At 14.7% G+C, this 25751-nt stretch overlaps 3 protein-coding genes across 3 annotated transcripts, besides 33 other annotated features; 2 read left to right on the forward strand and 1 right to left on the reverse strand. All coding sequences in view use genetic code 6, as the record gives it.

The window, feature by feature from the left end:
- Positions 1-479: 479 nt before the first annotated feature.
- Positions 480-2449, reverse strand: IMG5_120510 (hypothetical protein; the record flags this gene model as incomplete). Its single annotated transcript, XM_004032484.1, has 8 exons — positions 480-590; positions 720-817; positions 863-907; positions 1027-1252; positions 1306-1395; positions 1447-1507; positions 1646-1778; positions 2446-2449. Coding segments are annotated over 8 exons (768 nt in total), but the record flags the coding sequence as incomplete, so codon positions are not given.
- Positions 594-625: a microsatellite.
- Positions 1510-1562: a microsatellite.
- A 597-nt stretch (positions 2450-3046) lies between the features above and the next one.
- Positions 3047-4268, forward strand: IMG5_120520 (hypothetical protein; the record flags this gene model as incomplete). Its single annotated transcript, XM_004032485.1, has 4 exons — positions 3047-3068; positions 3630-3805; positions 4011-4122; positions 4171-4268. The coding sequence occupies 4 exons, from the start codon at positions 3047-3049 to the stop codon at positions 4266-4268; spliced, it is 408 nt and encodes a 135-aa protein (XP_004032533.1).
- A 206-nt stretch (positions 4269-4474) lies between these two features.
- Positions 4475-4543: a microsatellite.
- Positions 4544-6088: 1545 nt separating this feature from the next.
- Positions 6089-6156: a microsatellite.
- A 181-nt stretch (positions 6157-6337) lies between these two features.
- Positions 6338-6381: a microsatellite.
- A 683-nt stretch (positions 6382-7064) lies between these two features.
- Positions 7065-7094: a microsatellite.
- A 448-nt stretch (positions 7095-7542) lies between these two features.
- Positions 7543-7583: a microsatellite.
- Positions 7584-8379: 796 nt separating this feature from the next.
- Positions 8380-8477: a microsatellite.
- Positions 8431-8460: a microsatellite.
- Positions 8478-8927: 450 nt separating the features above from the next.
- Positions 8928-8980: a microsatellite.
- A 37-nt stretch (positions 8981-9017) lies between these two features.
- Positions 9018-9077: a microsatellite.
- Positions 9029-9079: a microsatellite.
- Positions 9080-9451: 372 nt separating this feature from the next.
- Positions 9452-9508: a microsatellite.
- Positions 9509-10035: 527 nt separating this feature from the next.
- Positions 10036-10073: a microsatellite.
- Positions 10042-10120: a microsatellite.
- Positions 10072-10115: a microsatellite.
- Positions 10084-10120: a microsatellite.
- A 964-nt stretch (positions 10121-11084) lies between these two features.
- Positions 11085-11161: a microsatellite.
- A 2040-nt stretch (positions 11162-13201) lies between these two features.
- Positions 13202-13238: a microsatellite.
- A 106-nt stretch (positions 13239-13344) lies between these two features.
- Positions 13345-13387: a microsatellite.
- A 3691-nt stretch (positions 13388-17078) lies between these two features.
- Positions 17079-17137: a microsatellite.
- Positions 17079-17177: a microsatellite.
- A 98-nt stretch (positions 17178-17275) lies between these two features.
- Positions 17276-17334: a microsatellite.
- Positions 17277-17334: a microsatellite.
- A 700-nt stretch (positions 17335-18034) lies between these two features.
- Positions 18035-18117: a microsatellite.
- Positions 18053-18102: a microsatellite.
- A 683-nt stretch (positions 18118-18800) lies between the features above and the next one.
- Positions 18801-18892: a microsatellite.
- A 2381-nt stretch (positions 18893-21273) lies between these two features.
- Positions 21274-21306: a microsatellite.
- Positions 21274-21314: a microsatellite.
- Positions 21315-21499: 185 nt separating this feature from the next.
- On the forward strand, positions 21500-23076 carry IMG5_120530 (hypothetical protein; the record flags this gene model as incomplete). The annotated part of the gene is made up of 2 exons (XM_004032486.1): positions 21500-21573; positions 21611-23076. Coding segments are annotated over 2 exons (1425 nt in total), but the record flags the coding sequence as incomplete, so codon positions are not given.
- Positions 22972-23045: a microsatellite.
- Positions 23077-24604: 1528 nt separating the features above from the next.
- Positions 24605-24637: a microsatellite.
- Positions 24638-25390: 753 nt separating this feature from the next.
- Positions 25391-25449: a microsatellite.
- Positions 25450-25617: 168 nt separating this feature from the next.
- Positions 25618-25642: a microsatellite.
- Positions 25643-25751: the final 109 nt, after the last annotated feature.

Consider the following 25751-nt stretch of genomic DNA (forward strand, 5'->3'; position numbering starts at 1 on the left):
TAGTATAGTATAGTAAATTTATTTTTTATAAAAAAAACAGTTTTATTGTTTATTTTTTTTAATTAAATAAATGAAAAAAGATTATTTGATTCTTTTTATTAATATATTATTATTTTTTTCACATCTCCATTTTAGGTATTTAAACGTAATCCAATTTATTAAACCAAAAAGGCATTATTTAAGCTAAATCTTTTGCTTATTGGATTAATTCTTTATTTTAGATAAATAAATATATTTTTATTTATATTGATTACTTTCTCCTTCCTATTTTCTATCTTGATTTTATAGAAGCATATTTCCATAAATTTATAAACAATAAACTTTATTATAATCTTCATTCGAATAATATTATAAATAATTAAATATAATAAAATTTAACTAATATACATCTCCTATCATGTCTAATACAGATTTAAACATTTATTCAGCTTTACTAATCTGTTATAATTATTTTTAGATAAAGTAATAATTATAATTACCTCTTTTGATTTACTAAGAAATATTCCAAGCATCAAAACGCATTTAGCCATGTTGTATGGATCAACTGATTCATAAAATTTAAGGCTTTACTTAAACCAAAATTATGACTCCTAATAAATTAATAAAAATATAAATTAAAAAAATAAACCTATAAATAATATGAAAACAATAATAAAAAAATATTTATTGTTAAATATTTATATTATTATAAAAAAATAAAATATATTAAACATTCTTACTTAAACTAATTGAGGTTTATTAAAAATTAAAAACTCATATATGTTAAATAATGGAGTTCCTGATTATTTTTACTTAATATATTATGATTATTATGTTGCTTTATTTTAAATTAAAATAAAATATATATAAATTTAAAAGTTACTATTTTCTAAAAATCTTAAGGAACAATCTAGTCTTAATTAAGCAACTATTTAAATTAAGTTTAAATTGAAAGTTCTTTTATTTAATCTACATTTTCAATATACCAAATAGATTTTTTAAGCAAATTAATAACATTATTATAATCGTTTTATATTTATTCCATACTATAATTAATCTCCATTTTTTTTTCTAATTGCTATTTTAAAGATGGATAAGGACCATTTTCATCTTTTATTTCACTATCTTAATAATTAGGATTTTTATGCCACCAAGAAGCAACAGCTAAATTATTTAAAGCTTGTCCTTTTAATAAAATATTAGGATTAGATGTAATGCATTCCCTTAATCTTTGTTTCGAATCCACGAAATTGCCTTTTAACAAATAAGCAGTCTTTATTTAATTAATAAAATAGTATTAAATAATTTTTAAATTATATTTTTTACTCCTAAATTAAAAGTAAATAAATTTTAATATTAAGGAGGAATTTTTTTTCTTTCATTTTCACTTAGAAGAGCTTTTCCTAACAATATAGCCTAAATATTATTTTATTCAATATGATATATAGAAATATAAATAAAATGTACTTTATTTAAATTATATTTTAAACAATAGACAAATAAGTTGTTATATTCTTTATAAACTAAACTATTATTATTTTATGTATTTTAATTTATTTTTATTATTTATTCTAAATTATTTTCTGCATCATTAAATCTCTTTAATAATATTTCATTTTAAACTAATCTAATAAAAAATATATTTTTTTTATGTTTTTATAAATACTTTTTTAAGACTAATACATAATCCTAATTATCAACTTATTATTATTTTTTAATATTTTCTAAACTTCTTAAAAAAAATTCATGAGAAATCCTGTATTTTCCTTTCATGAAATATTCTAATCCTCTTTAGTATTCTAATTATTATTTTGATAATTAAATCTCTTATTATTATTGAGTTTTATCTTATTAATTTTAAACTTAAGCTTTATTAAAATTATTTATTTATTTTTTTGAATCTTCATTTATATGAGTCTGATTATGTTGATAGTTATGATTACAATGCTCATCATGAATGTGTTATGTATGTGGCTAAATTTTTTGTTTCCAAGAAAATAGTTTAAGATGTTTGTATTTTAAAAATCGAATGGGTATTTATCTAGATGCTTTTTAATATAACATATTTTATTTTTTTTAATATCTTTTTTGTTATATTTTTATATTTAATAGCAATTTATGTTATTTTTTTAAAATTATATATATTAAATTGTAATAAAGATTTTATTTGATAATTAATTTCATAATTAAATAATATTTTATATGAATACTTAGTTATAAAATGAGATAATATAATATTTAATAAATTGCATTAAAATAATTGTTATTTAAAAGTTTTCGTTTATAGATATTTTTTATTACTTATTAATATTGCATATAATTTTTTATGCAGATTTAATTTTTGGAATATTTACAATTACACCTAATTATTTATTCATAAAATTTATATTGTATAAAAATAAAAGTTTATGGATTCATAATTTTTGTTTCTTATTTTTACAAATAAATTAAAAATATTAATTTTACTCATATTATTTCATAATATAAAGTGATAAAACTAATTATATATTAAATAGTTTACTTTAGGGCATATAAAATTCAAAAACTAAAATAAACTTTTTATTTTTAACGATATAGAATTAATTAAAATAAAAATAAAATATATTATTTATTCGGGTTAAAGTGTGAACTAATTTATTTTTCAGAAAAATAAAAAACAAAAAAATAAAATTTATTATTTTATATCATAATAATTATTGAATTTAATTTCTTTATTTCTTTATTTCTTCATTATTTTATTTTAAATATTTAGTTAATAAATTAAAAAATACAGAAAATATTATTATTACTATTTTAATTTTATTTTTTTATTTAAATAAATAAAAAATAATATAAAATTATTTAGAAGTATCAGTTTTTTATAAATAAAACAATATTTTTATATTGATTTAGAAATTAAATTTACTTATAAAAAAAATGGAAAGATTATAATAACTAAATGACTAAATCATGGTTGAAAATATAAGCCATAACAAATAAATATAGAATCTAAATTAAATTAAATTATAAAATAAGCAATCTTATACAATACTTTTTGCATGTAAACCAGAATATAAAAAATTAAAAGATGTAATTGATCAAATATTTAAGTAAAATTAACAATTTTTTATTTTTAATAAAATTAAAAGATAAGCAGAAAAGTATCTATTAGATATCTATTTATATATAGATTAAAAATTATAAAATAATGTATAAAATATAAAAGAAGAAAAATATAAAATAAAAACTTTTGTTGATAATTAACACGAAAACGAAATTGATTTAGTAATAAGTTATGGAGGAGATGGTACAATAATGTATGTAGTAAATAAATTTTAAAATAGAAGTACTCCTCCAATATTATCTATTTAAGGAGGAACTTTAGGGTTTATGTGTGTATATAAAATTTAATAACTACAAGAATAATTAGATTTGCTTTTTTAAAAAATTAAACATAACTAATTTATTTATGTTTAAAGAAAATTAAGAATTTAATCTTAAAAATATTAAGGAGGTGAAATATGTTCCAATAAAACAAATGCAATAAATGAATTCATAATTTTAAGATCTGAACAAGGTTTTTTTTTAAAAAAAAGAAAATATAATTTATAAAGGGTCTTGCATTACTTTATAAATTTTTATAAATAATATATTTCTTACTGATGTTAAAGGAGATGGATTAATTATTTCTACTCCTACAGGCTCTACTGCTTATTCATTAAGTGCAGGAGGCCCTATTATCCATAATGATGTTAGTTCTCTCATTATTGTACCTGTTTGTCCTCACTCTTTATCTTTTAGACCTATTATTGTTTCTCCTTAAATGAAAATAAAATTTAAGGTATATGTATTTAAAAACTTATAAGTCTTTTATTTTCGCCTCGTTTATTATTAATATATTTATTTTGATTAGATTTATAAATAAAAAAACACTATTATAAATATTAAATTTAATTAATTATATTTCAATTAGTAAAATAAATTTGATAAAATCAAAAATAAATTTTACAATATAAATATATAATATTATAATTGTTTTTGAATTATAAAAGGTTTCTAACTAAAGCAGAAATTTCGGAAACGTTTCTAGAGATGGTTTTTTTTAATTTATTCTTAAAGCTGGTGAAGAAATAGAAATTACTTAATCTTAGTTCGATGTTTTAAGTATTCTTTATTTAAATTATATAAATTTATTTATTCAATATATATTAGTAATTAATAATTAAGATATTAAATAAAATTAATTTGATTATGTTTAAAAATTAAGAAAAACGCTAAAATGGAACAGTTAGTTTAAAGAAAATATATGATGAAAAAATGGATTTTATTATTTTTATATATTAATTCATTTTAATTTTTTAAATAATATTTTTTTCTTAATTATATTAATATCTATATTTAAATGAATATATAAATTATACTCATTTAAATATATACATATATATATATATTTTATTTTTTATATAAATAAAAAGCAAAAAATATTTAAGCATAAATAAAAATAAGGTATAAAGAGAAAAAAATAATAATAAAATACAAATAAAAAATATTATTATTAATAAAAAAAAAAAATATAATAATATAATATAATGGCAGAAATCGGAGGAAATAATTGGGCAGTCGAAGCACTTCTTAGGGCAGAAGAAAAAGCTAATAGTATTATTTAAAATGCTTAAAAAGAAAGGTTTATTAAAACTAAAATTTAAAAATTTTTAATTAATATTTAATAATAATAAAGAGAAAAAAAACTTAAATAAGCGCGTTCTGCTGCAGATTAGGAAATCAATAAATTCAGGTAGGAAATGGAATAGAAATTTAATGAAGACGTTAAAGCTGTAAGAAATATAATATATTTTATTTTATCTTATTATTTAGAAATTCGGAAATACTTCTGATCATGATAATTTATTAAAATAAACTGAAAATGACATAAAAAAATTAACTAAGATTATGAATAGAACAAGGGAAAAGTTATTGATATGCTTATTGAAAGAATTATTAATGTAAAACTTGAAATACCTGAAGTCGTTAAAGGTGATTTCAATAAAATGAAACAATGAGAATATTGAAAATGATTAAATATATATACATTTTCTATTTTTATTTATAAGATTTATTATATTATTATTAAAATTTTTTAATTATATTTTTCTTTTTAATTTTTAAATTATTTTTAATTATAAATAAGCATTATCTTTTTTTATTATTATATAATATCTTAATATAAAAACTAAGATATATATTACTTTTATATAAATTAATAAAACTAGATTTGCTTTTTTATTCATATATAATATATACAATATTTATTTTTTCATATATTCTAATATATATTTATATAGAAATAATTTTATTGTTGTTTTTTGATTTAAATAATAATTTTATTATATTTTTAATCTTTATTAATTCAAATTTATATTATTATTTTACTATATATAATTTTTATTAAAAAATAAAATTAAAATACAACTTTAAAAATATTTTATGTCTTTATAATTAAAGTAATTAAAAACTAAATAGGTATAAATAAGATAATAAACTTTTTTATAGTTCTAAATTAAATTAAGCATATTATTTTATTTTTCTAATGTACTTAAGACCAATTATTAAAAATCCTTTCTTTCCGTTATTATTTGTTAAGTTAATTTTTATAGATATATTATATTTTTAAATTCTATAATGAGAATAAATGAATATAACTGAGACTATAGGTTCGGGAGTCATAATTTAAAAGATTATTTGTCTATAAATATTTTAACTCTTACTATTGATTTGTTTGAATCTTTTTTTAATTAAACAAAAAAAAGCACTGTGATTAAAGAAAATTAGATAAAAAGTAACATTTGAAAATATTTAACCCCAAAAGTAATGACTCACTTAAAATATTAGTTTTTATAATTTTTTTGTTTTTTTTAGAGTACAAATTTACTCAAGTTTAAATAAAAAATTAGGAAAATATTACTAATTTTAAAGCAGCATAACATTTTATTTCATCTTTTTATTCTTATTATAAATTTTACATTTTTGAAATTTTAAATTCAGTTTTTTTTTAATTTAGAAATATTAATTTTTTTTTCAATATCCTTGACTTAACAGGTCATATTTATTTTCAATTCTAATCAAAGTAATTAAGATTTTAAAATATAATATCTATAAAAAGAATAAAGATTTTAAAATATAATATCTATAAAAAGAATATGAAAAAAATTTATTTAATTTTTACTTCAATTTTATTTTTAATTCTAAGTACTTAATTTATAAATTATTTCTACTTTTAATATAAAATATGACATATTTATATATAATGATATAAATTAATTAGAACTTACTGCTCCGAATTTTGTCAGAAACTAATTTAGTTAATAAAAATATAAATTTAATTTGTAAAGCAAATTATAATATTTTTAAAACAATTTGTAATATAAAATTTTTATAAGTAAAAAGACTAAATTTATATTTTAATTTATTATAATCTGTGCTCTGTGCTCTATTATAGATAAAAAAATATTGATTTTCAAAAAAAATTATAAAATAAAAGACTCTTACAAGGCTTATTTTAATAATTTGTTTGAGAAAGCATTTTCATAGAATTAAAATTAATTAAGAAGAGTATAAAATTAAAGATTTTTAACATGAATTTTATATTAATGTTACTTCGTAGACGACCCTTTTTTAATTGGATATATTTTAATTTGTTACATAAAAAAATTACAAATAATTCATTTATTTCTACTTAAGGCCAATAATATAATAAATTTAAAATTTAACTTAAATTTAGTAAGATTGTATTTTTTCTTAATTAAATAAATATTCAATATTTGTATATAAGTTTGAAATAGCTTATAAAATTATATTTAAAATTAATTTTATGGAAAAACAAAACAAACAAACAAAATAAAAATATATTATGTAACGATTTTTAGAATAAATTTTTTAATTAAATAAATAATCAGTTTTTATTATTAAAATAAATAATTGTTTATTATGAAAATATGTATTTTTTATTTTAGGTTATTTAGTTTATTAAAAGAAATATAGTTTATTTTTTATATTATTAGATTATATTTAATAAATTATTTGAAATCTATATAGATATAAATAATAAATAAAATTTATAAATTTAAAATTATATAAATGCTATTAATTATTTTTTGCAAAAAAATTTAAATTTTCATGTTTAAAATAACAAAAAATATGTAAAAAATTATAATTAATTATTTATATATCATTTTTATTTTTAATTATTTTATTATTCCTATTTTTAAAATTCATTTGGAATTCCATGCATCATTCTTTCTTATAAAGATTAGGGTTCTAAATCTTTAGAATTCTTAGAATGGGTATAATAAAAATGATCTAAAATAATAAAAATTTATTAAATCATAGTTTTTTATCCTAAATATGTATCCCCAAGATATGGAAAAATTTTATGAGCTACAAAATATTCCTTTAGTTCATGATCTAACATTAAATCTAATAAAACATGCTTTTCTAAATATTCTAAATAAGAATCTTTAACTTAAACATTTTAAAATCCTTATATGCCTTATTCAAGATGAAAAGTTGGCTAATCTTTTTATTTATTAAAAAAACAAATTAAATAAATAAAAAATAAAATAAAATAATTGCTTTAAATTTATGTGTGATTTTTCACATTTTTTTAATTAATAAAAAAAAATTTTTCATCTAAAAAATTTTATAAATTTTAAGGATTTTTGCCCATTTTATTTTACCAATATTCTTCTATTTAATCACAATAATGCCTATCCACTAAAGAAATTATATTTTAAGAGGTATAGCAAGAATTTCTTATACATTCAGAAATATATTATATTTTTGGTTAAATAAATAGTTCAGCCTTGAGCAAAAACGGATCAAATCTTATATTTTGTCTTAATTTTTAATACTATTTGTGACTTTAATCTTTTAAAATTTATTATTATTATTCTTAAAAAAGTTTAAGTTAAGAATAAATTTCTTTAAGTTCTTTCAAATCAATATTTTTATTAACAAACTCTCTATATTTAAGTTAAGGGAAATCATTAAAAATTAAATTACATTAAATATGAGGATTATTATATAAATAAAGTAAAGGTGTTAAGAAAACATCAACTTCAAATTGATTAAAAACTTTATTGTTTGTATATATAAATAAACTTCCTAATTCAAATCTATCTTAACTATTCAAAAAACTTCCGGTTACTAATTCTTATATTTTGTCTTGGTTTAGTAATATATCATAAATAGTAGTTGGATTAGGATTTAAATAAAACTTATATTCAAATTTTCCTTTAACAAATTTTTACCATGCTATTTAAAAATCAATTTTGGTTCGTATAAAATAAGGCATATCGCAAGGTATTTATGTTGTAATAGATTAAGGTTTTAAAAATTTTATACAATCTATTACATAAAAATATAATTTATTTATTTATTTATTTATTTATTTATTTATTTATTTATTTATTTATTTATTTATTTTTATATTTATATTTATATTTAATTATTTTATTTTTTTACCATTTACAAATGAAGCATGTAATAAATTTCTTTTTTCTACTCCTAATAATAATATATTAGAATTAGTTTTCGGATAAACTAAGTTTTTTATTATAAGATTTTGGGGTATATCATTTAATTTTTAATCTTAATATGATTTATATTTGTTATACATTTTTTCTTTTTCTTTTAATATTTATTAAAAATTATTTTTATCTATATGTTTTTCTTTTATAGCTTATTGTTATCTTAATTTTTTTAATTTTAATGATAATTATTTCCATTATTAATTTTTTTCACTGAACAAATATTTTCTAATTTAATTTTTACTTTACATTTCAAAAAATTAAAATTATTTAGATATCATTTTTGTTTTTTGTTTGTTATATTTAATAATGCAAAGATATATAATATAATTAACAAAAATTTTTTTATTTAATTAATAATATACATATAAATATTAAATTTAAAAATATTTATTACAATAATAATAAATATTAATTCATATTATATATAAATATTACAAAAATAATAAAATAAATATAATAAAACTAATGATATAAATAAATTTAAATATATTTAAATATATAAAAATATATAAAAATATTTATAAATATATTAATTTAAGAATATTTTATAATTATTAATTATAAATATAAAAATAATCAAAAAAGAGAAAGCTATATAATTTCTCTCCATAGAATAATATTATCTATTTTTTATTTTACTACTATTCTAGAAAATTTTACTTAATTTTTTTTTCGTAAATGAAATTAAAAAATAATTAGTAAATAAAATTTATCTAATATATTTTTTAAATCTTTTTAAAGAAACTATACTTTCTCAACTTAAATTTTTGAAAAAAATAAATAAATTTCTAAAATAGATCAATAAATTAAAAAAAAATTTATAATGCATATTTAATATTTATTAAAACTTAAAAAAATTATTTAAAAAATAAAATTTTATATATTTAATGAAAATTAATGAATTCTATAAAAATTATTATAATATTTTATATAAGAAAAATTATAAATATTTAATAAAAATATTTTTCTTTTTAATATTTGATTTTTATATTGTAAATATTTTTAGTTTTTTATTTAATTTTACAAAATATAAAAAATATAAAACTAACGAAGAATATATAAAACATTTTATAATAATAAATTAGTAAAATTCATTATTTAGATATTTAATATAAAAAACTATTATCAAATTTATATGTTTAGAATTTAAAATATAAAGTTATTTTTAAAAACAATTTTTTTATAACACAATAATATCATAAATTTATAATATGCAATTTTAATTTATTTATTTATTTATTTATACATACTTAAAACATATAAAAGTATATTCTTATTTATTATAAATATCTTAAAATTAAAAATATATTTTTTATAAACTATATTCGTCAATAAACTCTATATATCAGTTCTTTACTGATATTTATTTCTTATTATTTAAATTTCTTTTAAATTCAATAAAATTTTGGTAGTACATATAAATAAAAGTTATTTTTTATTCGAATTTATTATTTTTCAAATCATTTTAAAATTTATAAATTTTTCTTTTTATTAATTTTATTTTTATATTAATTTTTTGTATATATTTTTAATTTAATTTTTTTGTTTTTTTTTTTGTTTTTTTGTTTTATTTTATTTGCAATAAAATAAATAATTTAATTATTTTCTTTGAAATTCTTAAGTTAATATAAAATTTATTTTTTTCGTCTTTAATTTTTTTTTATTTAATTATTTTAAACTTAATTAATTAATTTTCTATAATATTTTTAAATTATATGCTGAGCTTTAATTTTTATATAAAACTCAATTTTTTTATTTTTAAAATAATAGATAAAGAGTAAATAGTTTTAATAATCTTTTGTTAAGCGAATTTATTTGTTAATTTTCGAATAATTATAAATAAATATTGTTTTTGTTTAAATAAAATAAAATATAGTTATAAAATTATTTAATAGCTTTTAATTACATTACATAAATTTAAATATTTTTTTGTCCTTTTTATGTTTAAAATAAAGAAACCTTTATATCCTAAACTTTTTCATTTGGTTTATGTATTTATTAAGTTATACATAATAAAAAAATCATAATCATAATTAGCTATCAATATGATTATGATTAAATTTTATAAAGACATAATTGTATTTTTTAAGTTAATAACATATAAAAAATAATATTTACATTAAAAAAATTTTTGATGTTCTAAAATAATATTTATGATATTTTATGCATGTGTTTCTACTTTTTTTTTATTATAAATCTATTAAAAGCAAACATAACTGGCTTATATTTAAATATTATAATTCTAGAATTTATAATTATTTTATATTTTATAAAATAAATATATCATAATAGGAGTATTTTTGTATAATAAATATTTAAATAATATTGTATATTTTACTTTATATAATAAAATTAAAACAGTATTTTTATTTTTTATAAAATCAAATAATAGATTTCTACATTTTTATTTGTATATATTATTTTATTTTTGTTTTAATTATTAAATATTTTTTAAAGAAAGATATTAAAATTTATCCCTCACACTCCTAGTATTCTATATTTAAAAAGTTATATGTTATTGTCTCTTTACGAAATACTTAAATTAAAATATTTAAATATTATTAATAAAATAATTTCAATAATTTATAAATAAAAAATTATTAATAATTATATAATGTTTATATATTACTAATTTCATATATAATTGTTATTTTTTTAAGTGATAAATTAAATATTTTTATATAAAATTTATATTAGCTTTTCTTATATAATTTAATAAACAAATATATATTTTTAGAAAATTGAAATTATTATTAATAAATGATGTATTTTTGAATTTAAACATGATTTTAATAATTATTTTTTAAGTTAAGCATTTTATGCTTAACTTTATTTATATCAGCAAATTCAAAATATTAGAAAAAAAGAATAATATATTAAAATTTATATAATAATAAAAAATAAAATGGTCAAATTTATATATATAAACAGATTAAATAATAAAAATATATTTTATTATTTATTATATTTTTAATATTTTATAAAATAATCATAAATTTCAATTACTTTTTAAGATTTTAATGGTAAAAAATATTTTAAGAAAAAATAAAATATTATAATAATAAGATAAATAATATTTTTTCCATATAAATAAGAAAAATTAAATAAGTAAATTTATATTATATAAATATCTAAATATATAAAATTTCAATTTTAAATATTTTGAATTTAGTTATTAATACAAAATTAAAAGAAAATATAAAAAAAATGTACAAATAGTATATTTTAATAAATATGTTTATTTTATGATATGATTATAAATTTTAGATATTTGTTTTGCTTTTTAAAATTTATAATAAAATAAAAATATATAAATTATAATTTTTATAGACAAATAATGTTAATAAATAAGTATAATAAAAAAAAATATTTTATTTATATTCCTATTTATATATAATTAATATAAAATAAAAATCAAATATTAATATTAAATATATTTATTTAAATATGTATTAATTATTTATATATATATATTGAATAAAAATATTATAATTTTAGTTCTTATATATTCATAACTTCTCTTTAATTATGTTTTCTTTGTTAATTATATAGTAAAAAAGGTGAGCCTATAATTTAAATTTTTTTTTTTCAAATTACTAAAAAAAAATATATATATTAAACAAAAAAATTATTAATAATAATATTAATAAAAAAAATGAGTATATCTAGTAATTAAAAAGTATTTAAAATCCTCAAAAAAAATAGCTTAAAAATATTTTAGTTACACTTTGACTTACAAAAATCATCTAAAATAAAGCGAAAATCCTAAATGTTTTTAATAAACTTTAATTCTAAATCCGAAAAATATTTATTATAAGCAGATTTGTTAACAAAATCTATTTTTTTTTCGATATAATTCTTCTTAATACCTAAGTAAAATAGCAAGTTATAAAATTCAATATGTATTGAATAATGGTAATTTACATTAAAAAATGAAAAATTCATAAAAGGACAATAAGATTAAATAGATTTAGAAATATTTGAAAAGACATTAAAAAACTTAATAAACCAAACTCCATTTTTTAAATAAAAGCATAATTTAAAAACTCAATATAAACTTGATTTTAATATAAATTTTGAATAATAGACACTCTATCCATCTCATTAACTATATAATAACCTATAAATGAAAATAAAAAATAAAATAATAAATTTTTAGCTTTATTGTGATAACAATTTAAATAAATACACTTAAAATTTTTTATAAAGAGAAGGTTTTATAATGATTTCAAGTGATATTGAATTGATTTCTGATAATGAAGAAAGCCAATTTATTTTTTAATAAGATTTAAAGTAATCTGTTATTTCTGTTTATTCTTAAGAAGATGATGTTACTCTTGTTTCAACTTAAGAAGATCAAATGCTCAAAAATAATAGTTCTAACGCGCATAATAAAGAATCTAAAAATAAAGAAACTGAAAGAAATTAAGACTTTGACTTTTAATTCCTTGATTATGAAGTTGGTAATTAAATTAATATAATTTCAAACCTAATTAATAAATTTAAAATACAAAACAGAGAAATTAAAAATCTTCAATCGGCTGAAGATTTGTTATATAAACTAAGTATTGAAATTTCTAAATATTGATATTTTATTATAAAAATTAACTTTATTAATTATATTTACTAATAATTATATATTAATATAAAAATATTTATATAAACTTAATTTACTTATTAAATTTAAATTTATAAACATTATAATTATTATTGATTTTTAAATATATACTTGACATCATGTTATAATACATAAAAAATTTTTAATTATTATTTATTATTTTTTTTATTATTAATATAGATAATATAAATATTATAATAAATATATTAAATATAATAATATTTTACATATTTATTTTTAAATATTCATTATAATATTATTTATTTTATTAAAATATCCATAAATTTTATGTATATAAGATATTTTATTCAATTTTTTTTATATTATAAATATAATTTACATTAAACATTTTTACAAAATTTACATTCCATGTATTTTTATTACTCTTTTATAAGCATATTTTTTTCATTTTTTAGAAAGAATAATAATAATTCAAAATATGTATTTTTTAATGAAATTATTTATATAAAAACTAAAAAATAATTAATTTTTTTTCAAAATTATTTGAATTTTGCTATAAAATGCAAAAGGATAAAATGTAGAAATAATTTATTTTGATTTCCAGTGATTTTAATAAAAAAAAATTGTCATGAGTATTTTAATAATAATAATAACTATGTATGTTGATGTCATTTTTAAATTTCGGGCATACTTACATGTTATTTCGACTTTTCTAAAAGTATTTTTGCTAATTTTTATAAATATTATAAAATTTGCAAGTTTAATAAATATGCCTTTTTTAAAGTTAATTCGAATATAAATAATACCACAGTTTAATATAATAAAAATATAATAATTTTAAGTAAATAATGAAAAAAAATATATTATATAAATGACAAACATTAAAACATACAAATATTTTAATATTTATTAGGTTAGCTTATTATTAAATAAAATTTATTTAAAGTACAAAATCAAATAAATAATAATGTATAACTAAAAATTTATTTTGTCCACTTCTGTGTATACATCATTTTTATTTTATTTTCTAATAATATGTAATTTATTTATTTAATAAAAAAAAATAAAAACCAATTTTATATTTTGTTTTTATGATTTATGAATAAAAATTAAAAAATATAAAATAATATATATATAATTTTAAATTACCTTTAAATATATTAATTTTATTTAATTTTTAATATAATATTATTATATCAAATAAAAAGTATTTTAAATATGTTTTAATAGATAAATATATTAACTAATTAAAATAAAATATATAATTAAGTGTTTTTTTTTTTTATTAATTATTGTTTTCTCATATATTTAATATTTTATTATTTTTTAAATTATTATTATAAACTTTTTATTTAATTAAAAACATATTAAATATATAAAAAAATTATATATTTTTTATAAATATGTAAAATTTTTTTATTCATTTAATTCTTTTTAAAAATTTATACAAAATATTTTATAAGTTTATTAAATTATGTATTAATTATCTTATTTTTAATATAATATGAAAAAATAAAAAGAACAGAAGTAAAAAAATCCTTATTTTTACAATTAAATTTATTATTATCAATCTTTATTTTTATAATAATATTTCATTTCATTTTTGAAAAGTTTAAGTGCTTATTCAGTATTATTTTTAACAAACTCAAGACTTTATCTGAAAGCTATACTAATAGTAAGAAATCCACAATTAATATTTTTGAAATGTTAAAAAAGGACATAAAAAAATGCAAAATAAACTTTATTAATAGCCAAAATCACACTATTATTTCTATTAATAATTTCATCAAGTTATCCTTATTCCATCATCAAGATTACATTATGAGAGATTTCACACAAAATACAGCATAAATTCATTTGTTTTTTTAACTAAAAGCAATATTTTTATTATCCCATTATTTCAAATAAAGCATAACATCTCTCAAATAATCTTTATATGTACTCAAAAAGGCAATAATTTACAATGCACCAAACATTCCCACTTAAGGGAAATTTAATTTCGGATTTTCATTTTTAAAACCAATACTTTTCCAGTGGCTTCCGTAAATAGGACAACAATCTGTATTTTTTAAGTTACAATAAATTGAATATACCATATTTACATGTAAATTATTCGCTGGATCGAATAAAACCTTTGAATAAGCAATAATTTAGTTTTTTCTTTTTCATAATGTTGGTTTATTTTTTAATTATATGGTTTAATAAGTTTGCAACTTTTTAGTATTGTCTAAAGAAAAAACAAATATTTTATGTTTTGCATTAATTTTAATTTTCCTTTTTTTTAGCATTATTAATTTTTGCTAAAAGTATCTTTTCATAATTTAGATCTAAATTTTTTACGCTTTCCCATACTTACATAAATGATATTTATTAATATTTATGCAAAAAAATGGATTTTTTTTACTATTTATTTAATATATTTTAAATTTAGCTTTCACACAAAGAATTATCTCCTTTTACTTTAATAAGTTAGCTTACTGTAGGTTTTATTATGTCAGAGTCTTCACTACTTTGTGTCGGGTTTATATTATTTTAATTTATTACTTCATCCTCTGTTTTGGTTTTTTGGTTTATAAATTTTTAGTGCTATAAAAATAATTAATCTTCTACATAACTTTAAACACTTTATGAAATTTAATTTACTTTCAAAGAAGTTTTTTTTTCCATTATTATTGAATTTTTTTTTGAATTAGAAAATACTGATTTTTAATTATTTTATTCTATTTTATCTAAATAATCATCATTTTCTGGCAAATAAAGTTGGCATTATACCCTCAAATAATCATTTTTTAATGATGCTTAAGTTAATCTATTACTTAATCTTGTATAATTTGTGCTTTAATTCTATAATTCATCAAAATAAATATGATCTTTTGCCGATTCATTATAATAATATTAATTCTTACTTTATTATTTTGAATTTATTTCTAATTTATTAGGTATTTACTCACATTAAATTATATCGTTTGATTGCAAACTATTATTATTATTCTCAAATTCTTTATTTGTTTATATTTAATAGTCAAGTTCATCTGGTATATTATTATCTTCTTTTATGTTATATACATTTTGATAAACAGACATTTAAAAAGATTTAATATGTTTTAACTATATTCTTTATTTTTTATTTTTGTTTTTATTATATTTTTTAAAATAAATAAATTATTTTTAATGCTAATATTATAATTGTGTAAATACACATATGTAAAATTTTTTATATTTTTTTTCATTTATATATATATATATATTATCAATTTAAATAAGATAGATTTTATTAAATGTAAAATTATTATATGTATTATAAGTTTTATACACTACATTTTTTTTTTAAAAAGTTAACATTTAATAATATTACTATTAGAATAAAAGTATAAAAAAAAAGTAGTTGATATTTTAAAAAAATTATTCTTATTTTTTATTTTAAATACTTATAGAACAATTATAAATTATATTAAATTAGATGATTCTAATATTTTTATTTATTAATACTATATATAATTCAAATTGTAACTTTTATTTTATTTTTTCTATAAATTTAAAAATTTATTAATATTATTTATTTTGATTTAAAAAAAAAAATTTTAATTAATAAATAAATTTATATTTAACTAATAATCCTAATAATCAAATAAACTAACATATGACTATATTTTTATTTTTTAATATTCAAAAAGCTTAAAATTAAAAATACTAATTGATAAAAAGTTTTTTTTACGAAAAAATTATATTATTAATAGATAATCATAAAAAAAAAATTATTATAAAATAAAAAAGTTAAGATGTATAATTAAAATATAAATTAGAAAATTATATTATTTATATTAATATAATTATTTTTTTAATTAAGTTTAATAAAGTATTGTAAATTTATATCTATTCAAATAAAATGAAATAAGTAAAAATCTTTTAAATAATTATTTTTAAGAATATTGAAAAAAATATTAATCTATTAAATATATTTATATACATATAAATATTTATATATATATATATATATATATATATATATATAAAATTAATTATGTATATATATATTTTATATTTTAATATTTTTTTTATAATATAATATAAAGATAATTTTTTATACTAGAATTATTTTTTTTCTTTTTTTAAAAAGTTTTTATATATTTAGTTTTGATTTTCATTTTTTTTTTATTTTTTGAATATTTATTTTAGAAGTTATTTTATTTTTTTAATATTTATATTTTTACAAATCAAATATTATCTAAAGTCTCATTTATTTATTTATAACTTATTTTTACTTGATTCTTTAAATATCTTTAAACAAATAAATTCATATCAAATTAAAATATTATAAAATTTTTGTATTCTTATTTACCTTTATATTTTTATATTTACAAAATATTTTCTTTTAATATGACATAATATTTTTTTTTTTTTCATAAAAACATATTTTTATTAATAATTAACCATTAAAATATATTTTTTTATATTCTGATAATTTTTAACATAATTTTATTTAAAAAAAATTATTTTAAATAAAAACTAATTCATATTTCACAATTCTTTTTATTTTTTATTTTATATAAAATTATAAAATTAAATTTATATGAAATAATAATATATTTATATAGTTTAATTTTTTTTTCAATTATATTACTAATTTTAAATTTTAAATTAGATTTTATTGTTGTTTTATGCAAGCATTGTTTATTTAATAAATACTAATATATTTTTAGTATTTTATTTAATTTTAAAATTAAATTATTATTAGATTGAATTTAGATATTTAATAATATTAATATAATTCTTATATAGTATAAGAATATCAATATATTCGTTATACATTATATTCTTATTTAAATATAAAATCATGATTTTTTTAGAATTATAAATATTTAATTATTATTTAATAATAAAAATAATTTTATTTATTTCCTTAAATTTCTAATATTTTATTTTTATATTTATTATATTTAATTTTTATATATTTGATTTATCTTTGATTTAATTTTTTTTAATTATATTTATAAATTTTATATATTTTTTAAATATTAAATATGACTGAGGAAGAATCATCTAAATATTTTAACTTTAATTTTAACGTAAAAGAAATTAAAGATTAATGTTTACAGCATTCTTTTTACTAAAACATAAATGATTAGTTTTAGAAATTATTTTTTTAATAAAAAAAAGAAACACGTGCTTAATTATTGAATTTAGAAAAAAATTAAATGTTATATTAATTTATTCAACCATTTTTTTTAATTTTTCTTTTTATATAGATAATAAGAAATTGATATAATTGAAGAAGAAAGCATTGATAATATACTATTTTAGTACACATATACATATATATAAACTGGTATTTAAAAATAATTTGAAATTAAATATTATGATTTAAAATGTCTTGTACCAAAAGAATATTTAAATGATACAATAATAAATTTTTTTTAAAGTAAAAAATAATTAGATGAAATATTTATAAATTATTAATATAATGAATATATGACAATTTTTTTTTTTTTTTTTAAGATTTATGGAGATAGAAATGTTGAAAAATGATATTAAAGACAAAGTTCTATTTTTTAACACTTATTTTTTATCTAAACTTGCACCTAATGATTAATTAGAAGAAGCACATACAAATGAATAATTAAAGCAAAAATTTGAAAAAAATTATGAAATCATAAAAAGAGTAAATTAAAAGAAACAAATTAAATTTAATAAATATAAAAAAATGAAATAAAATTAAATTAAATATATAATATAAAATAAATACATTTTAAATTTTTAAATTAAAAAATAAGTGGTGTAAAGAAGACATATTTTCGAAAGACTTTTTGATATTTCCTTTAAATTTGCCTGAACATTGGTCTGTTATAATTGTTTGTAATCATAATAAATTGATTAACGGAGAGACATAATAGTCAAATTCAAATTACCTAACAAAACCATGTATATTATATTTTGATAGTTTTAGATTATTAGATGAAAAATATTGTAATATGATAAGATTCTTTTTAGATAAAGAATATTAAACAAAAAAATAAAATATCTATAATAAGCCCATTGATTTTACTTAATAATCTTTACCATCATTTTAACCCTTAGTAAAAAATATTTATAGAATTAAATTTTAAGAATTATTTTTTTATAAAAATAAATTAAAATATTTTATTTTATAAATAGATTCCAAGACAAGTAAATTATTTTGATTGTGGTCTTTATTTATTAGAATATGTAGAAAATTTTTTAAATGATCCTAATGAAATCATAAGTGGTTTTGAATAAAATAATTTAGAAAGTTGGTAAAAATTGAAATGGTTTCCTCGTTCTAATGTAAACAATAAAAGAAAATTAATCAAAGAACTTATTAAGGATTTATCTGAATTACCAAAAGAATAAGCAATTTAAAGATATTAAAGGAAGAGATAATTTATTTATGATAATTGTAAAGATAAACTTGACGAATACGACTAAATTGACATGGAAAAATTTAATTAGCATTTAGAGTTAATATTTTAATAGTAATAAGAAGACGAATTTCAAGATGAAGAAGATGATGATGATGATGATTCAAACTAAGAAAATTAAAGTCTTTCGGATACAGAATTTAAATCAATTAATGATTATTCGGATGAAGATATTTATTTTTAGAATAATAAATAAAAGAGGCATCAGAAGTTATTGGATTTTTATATGAATCCTGTTTATAATTAGTATTTAGTATATGATAATTGAAACATATTTAATTAAAAAATTGTATTTAATAGAATTATTATTTACTTAAAATTTATAAATCTAAAATTATATTTTATTATTAATTTTATATTCTATTTATTTTTAAATGTTTAATGTTTATCAAACATTTATTATATAAAATATTTTTTAATAAAAAATAAACTAACTATTTAATAAATATTAAAACGTGACTTTTAATTATGATTGTAATAAGTAATAAACATGAAGAAAAAATAATTAATTTATTTTCTAAATTTGTTAAATTAATTATTAAATATATAATTAAATTATTTTTTAATGTAAAAACATTTTTTTTCTTTTTTATATTTTTAATTTATTAAAATTATCACAAACAATTTCTATTTAATTTTTTAAAATTGTAAATATGGAAAACAATTATATTGATGTAGCAATTTATATATAAAAATATTAATATCCCAGATAATTTATAAAGAGGAATAAGTGATTTAAGAGTAAAATATAAATATAAATAAATATTTTATATAAATAATATTATTCGTTTTTTTAATTACCAATTTAAATTAAAAGCAACAAAAAGTTATTGAAATAACATATTAATATAATTAAAATTTTCACCCTTCTCAGAAAAATTCTTTTTAAGAACAAAACTCCTCATAAACAATCTCACTTTCCTTCAATAATAACAGTATATCCAATAATTTTACAAAATTAATTGAGACCAAACAAACTTATATAATATATAAATGAAAAATATTGGCCATTTGTCTTTGATAAAGGCTTAATTACTAAAATTTAGACATTAGTAATTTTAAAATGGTTTTATATATATATATGATAATGTAATGATTTAAAAGATTAATGAAAATATGATGAAGAACGGTATACTAATAAAATTTAAGGAAAATTAATTTTTTATCGTATGACTGTAGAAAGTATGAAAATTAATATACAAATGGATACGGAGTTATTACTTTTACTGATGGTAAGCAATTAATCTTTTTATTTTATATATTTAATATTAATATTTATTTTTTTAATTAAAAGATTATTTAATGGTTAATGAATAAACGGAGTTTAAACTGGTAAAGTAATTTATATGAATTCTAAGAGAATTAAATAAAATATAAACAGGTATAAAGTAAAAATATGAAAAAAGATAAGTATTTATTTTTTAAAAAATGAATTTATAATTTAGCAAAAAAATGAAGATAATAATATCGATTGTAAAGATTAAAAATAGAAATTATGTTTTTTTAAAAAACTAATAAATAAATAAATATTATATTTTTACCTAAAAATATAATATTTAAAATAATATAGTGCACAAAAAATTAATTATTAATCATTAAAGAATTTATTTTATATAAACTAAATTATTTATTATGCTGATTTGTAGTCATAAAAGTTTAACTATTTTTCTACCTCTAAACAAAACATTAAATTTTTATTGTTTAACTTTGTTTTTTATTTTTATTATTATTTTTATTTTTATTTAATATTTTAATTATCGATTATTTTATTTATCTTTTTCATACTTATAATTTATAATTTTTGTATTTAAATATATTATAAATAATAATATTAAAATTAAAAAAATTATTTTGAGACTAAATTGAATTATATTTAAAAAAATACTAAATAAAAAAACAGTTTTACTTATTTTATTAATTTATTTGAAATAAAAAAATATTATGATAAAAGATAAGCTTAATCTTTAAACAAATTTAAGAGCTAGCCATTTTACATTAGGAAATGACTAAAGTAACATAATCCTTTTATTTTATAAAATTAAAAAAAGAGCATTTATAATACTAAACAATTCACAGAAAAGATTATACACCAAAAAAAGCTTAACATGAATAATCATAAGATCTAAAATTAATGAATAGTCATTTTGCATTAGGAGAAGAAAAAAAACAATGGATATATAATACTACAAATAACGTTGCTTATCCTTTCCACAAAGGAACACATAAAGCTGGATTAGAAGAAGCAAGATAAAGAGATTTGCGAACCCATCATTTTTAATTTGGTTCTTACGGTCCAACAGTTCATACTCATAATAACTTAACATATGACACTAAGCCAGTTTAATAGAATTTGCAGAATGAAAGAGAAGCATAGAAAGCTAAAATGAGAAGACATAATCATTAATTTGCGGAAAGTGAAAGAATAGAAATGACAAGTAACTATAATGATTAATATAATAAGTAATTAGATCCCAATGCATTAAGATAAGGATTAAGTGCTGCTGATATAATGCAAAAAGTAGTTAATTTGAGAAACTCTCATATAGTTTTTGGAAAAGAAAATCTTCCAATGAAAACCATCCAACAATCAGACTACACAAGAAAACCAGAAGCAAAAATAGAATAAAAAAATCCTGCACTCCAGTAATCTCATTTTGAATTAGGAAACTAAAAAAATACATTTACGACAACAAATAGAGAATTTCATAATGAATAACCACTTGTATAAAATCGATTAGCAGAAGAAACTTAAAAAGATCTCAGAGCAAGCCATTTTATGCTCGGGTAAGATTAATAATAATATAATACGGAATTTACAGGAAATTTTAAAAACCATTAGCTTAATGGATTTAAGAAAATAAATTTAGATGAAAAGTTCTTCAAAAATAACTTTACACACACTAATCCTGATGGAAAGACGAACTATAATTCTACTTATAAAACCTATATGAAATTCCCTGAAACAGCAAAATTAGAACCAAGTAGAGAATAAAATATGGATAGAAGATCCAACTTTTAACTTGGATAATAAGCCAATTAATGGAAAACAGAATTCTAAGATTAATATTTTAAAAATAATGGAAAACCTTCTATTTTATAATAAGATTAAAAAGATAATTTAAGAAAAAGTCATTTTTAATTCGAAGATATGAAAAACGGTTAGTATTCTACAGAATAAAAATCTTAATTTACTAATAAAAATATTAATTAGGCTAGAGGTGTATTAGATCCTTAATTATAAAAAGATTTAAGAACACATCATTTTGAATTTGGGGCATAAAAAGGTTTGTATGAAACTACTCATAAAAAGCATTATGTTAAATACGATAATTATTAAAAAGCTTAATTTAATTATTAAAAAGCAATGGATTTGAGAGCAGATCATTTTTAAGTTAATTGATTTTTATTTTATATATATTTATATAGAATATATATATATATATATATATATATATATATATTATATATATATATTTATATATAATTATTTTTATAATAGAAAGATTTTATAATTATATTAATATTATATATCTTTTTTATTTGTTTTGACATTTTGTTTATTTTTTAAATTAACTATTTCTTCAAAAAAAATTAAAATTTTTTTCTATCTTTTTTATATGATATAATTTTTTAACAAAATTTATCCAAAATCTTAGATAATATTTACTTTAGATAAAATAATATCTAATTATTGAAAATAAATAATAACTTAAATATGTTAAAAAAAATGTTTTGTATATCATAATTGATATTATTAATTTTCTTATTTTTAATTTTAATTAGATAGCTTATCATTATTAATTTCATTTTATTTTATTTGATTTTTTACATTAGGACTTTAACTTTATTTATTTTCAAAAACAATTTCTTTTTTTAATTTTTATCTTGATTTTCATTCAATTCACTTTCTGAATCAATAATTAATTAATTTTTACGTTCTGCATATGAAAAATATTGTTTTTCACTGTCTTAAAATGAATTTGTTGCTTTTTAAGATTAGTTCTTTTCTTTGTCATTAGATATTAAAAGATTTTATTACTACTATATCTTATTATTATATAATAAAATACATATATTATGTTTAAGTAAAATATTTTTTTTATATACTTTTTCTTTAATTTAATTATTTTTGTTTATTATATTTTTTTAACCCATTAATTCTTAAATACCCTTTTACAATTATTATTCATATTATAATTGATTTTATTTTAAATATTACTATTATTATTACTAAATTTATAATTAAAATAATTATTATAATTATTATTAATCTAACTTAGGTAAAGTACTATTTTATTAATTTTAAAAATTCATTAATTATTAACTTAATAATCTTTAATACTATTATTAATATTATTATATTTGGATTTATTAATATTATGAAGCATTTATTTAATTTTCATATTCATTCTTTTTTAAATAAATTTTGAATAAATACATAAATTTATACTTTTTTATATATAAATTAAATAATTGATTTACAAATTTTCTTTCTCTTAATTTTCTTGCATTAAATGTAGGATCTTCTTAATTAGTATCACTTTTTTTATTCTATATAATAATTATTTTTTAATTGCAAAATTAAATATATATAAATATAGTACTTTATTAAAATGAATAAAATATGCGATCGCAACATGTGTAGCATTTCTTCTAAAAGGTTAATCTTTTTTTGCTTTTAGAATATTATTTACACTTGATTAGTTTTACAAAATATTTGTATTTTAATTCATCTATTAATTATTTTTTTAAGGTACCTTTTTAAATATTAGGATAAAACAACATAAATTATATTACTTATTATTAATTTTAAATAATCTTCTATAAAATTTAAACCGCATTAGGATTTTACAATAATGAATAAGTATTTTACTAAATTAACTTTGTCTAATCGACAAAATATTATTAATCTCCTCCCAATAAAAGGTTTAATCCTTAAGGTGTATTAATTACTTTTAACAACTCTTACATTTTTTATTAAATTGGCTACTATTCATATTATTTGGGTTATTATTGTAGATTTCCTAAAAGTAATTACTCTTTTTATATAAATATAAAATTTATTAAATAAAAAAATAGTATACATGTTAAAAGTTATTAAATAGATGGTTATTAAGTTTTTTAGACATTATTTTAATAATTTTTTTTAATATCTTACTATAAATTAATTTTATTTAAATTTTCATAAAGTTATTTAAGAGAATTTTATAAATTATTATTTTCTGTAGATTTTTACTATTTAGAATTAACTTAGCTATTCTAAAGAACAGATAAATCAGTTTAGTCTTCTTTAAATCTATAATAACCATCTTTTTTTTTTGTTTATTAATTTTCGATTGAAGTATCATTATTTTCTATATTTTTGTTTTAAAATATTTATTTTTTTATTTGTTAATTGTATTATAATTTATTATTTTTTATTTTAAAATTTAATAAATTTTTATACCTTTTTTTTTTTTGTAAAGGATTCTCATGAATATTTTATATTTAGTTTGCTTGCTTTTTTTGTATTTATTTTTAGTTTTTCTTTTTATTTTATTCTTTTGCTCCTTTGTTTAACAAAAAATTTTACTAATATAAATTTTCTAATAATTTAATACTTTTGTTTATTTCTGTAATTTATTCCACTACTATTTTCACTATTTCCTAAAATTCTTCATCATTTACATAATTCTTTTTTTTGCTGTGACCTTTACATCCTGTGAATTCTTAATCAATATTCTGATTATTTATTATTAAATTATAAATATTATTATCAAATAAATTATTATAAAAGATGTATTTTATTTATAAAATATTATCATTATAAACAAAAATATTATAAATTTATAAAAAAAAAAATATATTTTTAAAGAAGAAATAAAAATAAATAATAGATTTAAAAGAATACTTAGTTTTTATCTATTTCCATAACTTATAATTTATCCTTTTGTAGTAAATCTTCGGAATTTATATGGATTTTTTTCTTACACTCATTAAATAAATATTTTTATTTTTGAAACCAATTTTATTATATTTATTAATTATAATTTTAAACAACTTTTATTTTATTTTGTATTATATATTATATATTATATATTTCTATTTTTGAAGAAAAAAATTATATAAATCTAATTTATAATAATTATTTTAATTAATTTATAATTTTTTAAAAATTAAAATTAGTTTTTTTAATATTTTATCTAATTT

The sequence above is a fragment of the Ichthyophthirius multifiliis genome, assembly GCF_000220395.1.
Source record: "Ichthyophthirius multifiliis unplaced genomic scaffold scaff_1120509250964, whole genome shotgun sequence".
Lineage (NCBI taxonomy): Eukaryota > Ciliophora > Oligohymenophorea > Hymenostomatida > Ichthyophthirius > Ichthyophthirius multifiliis.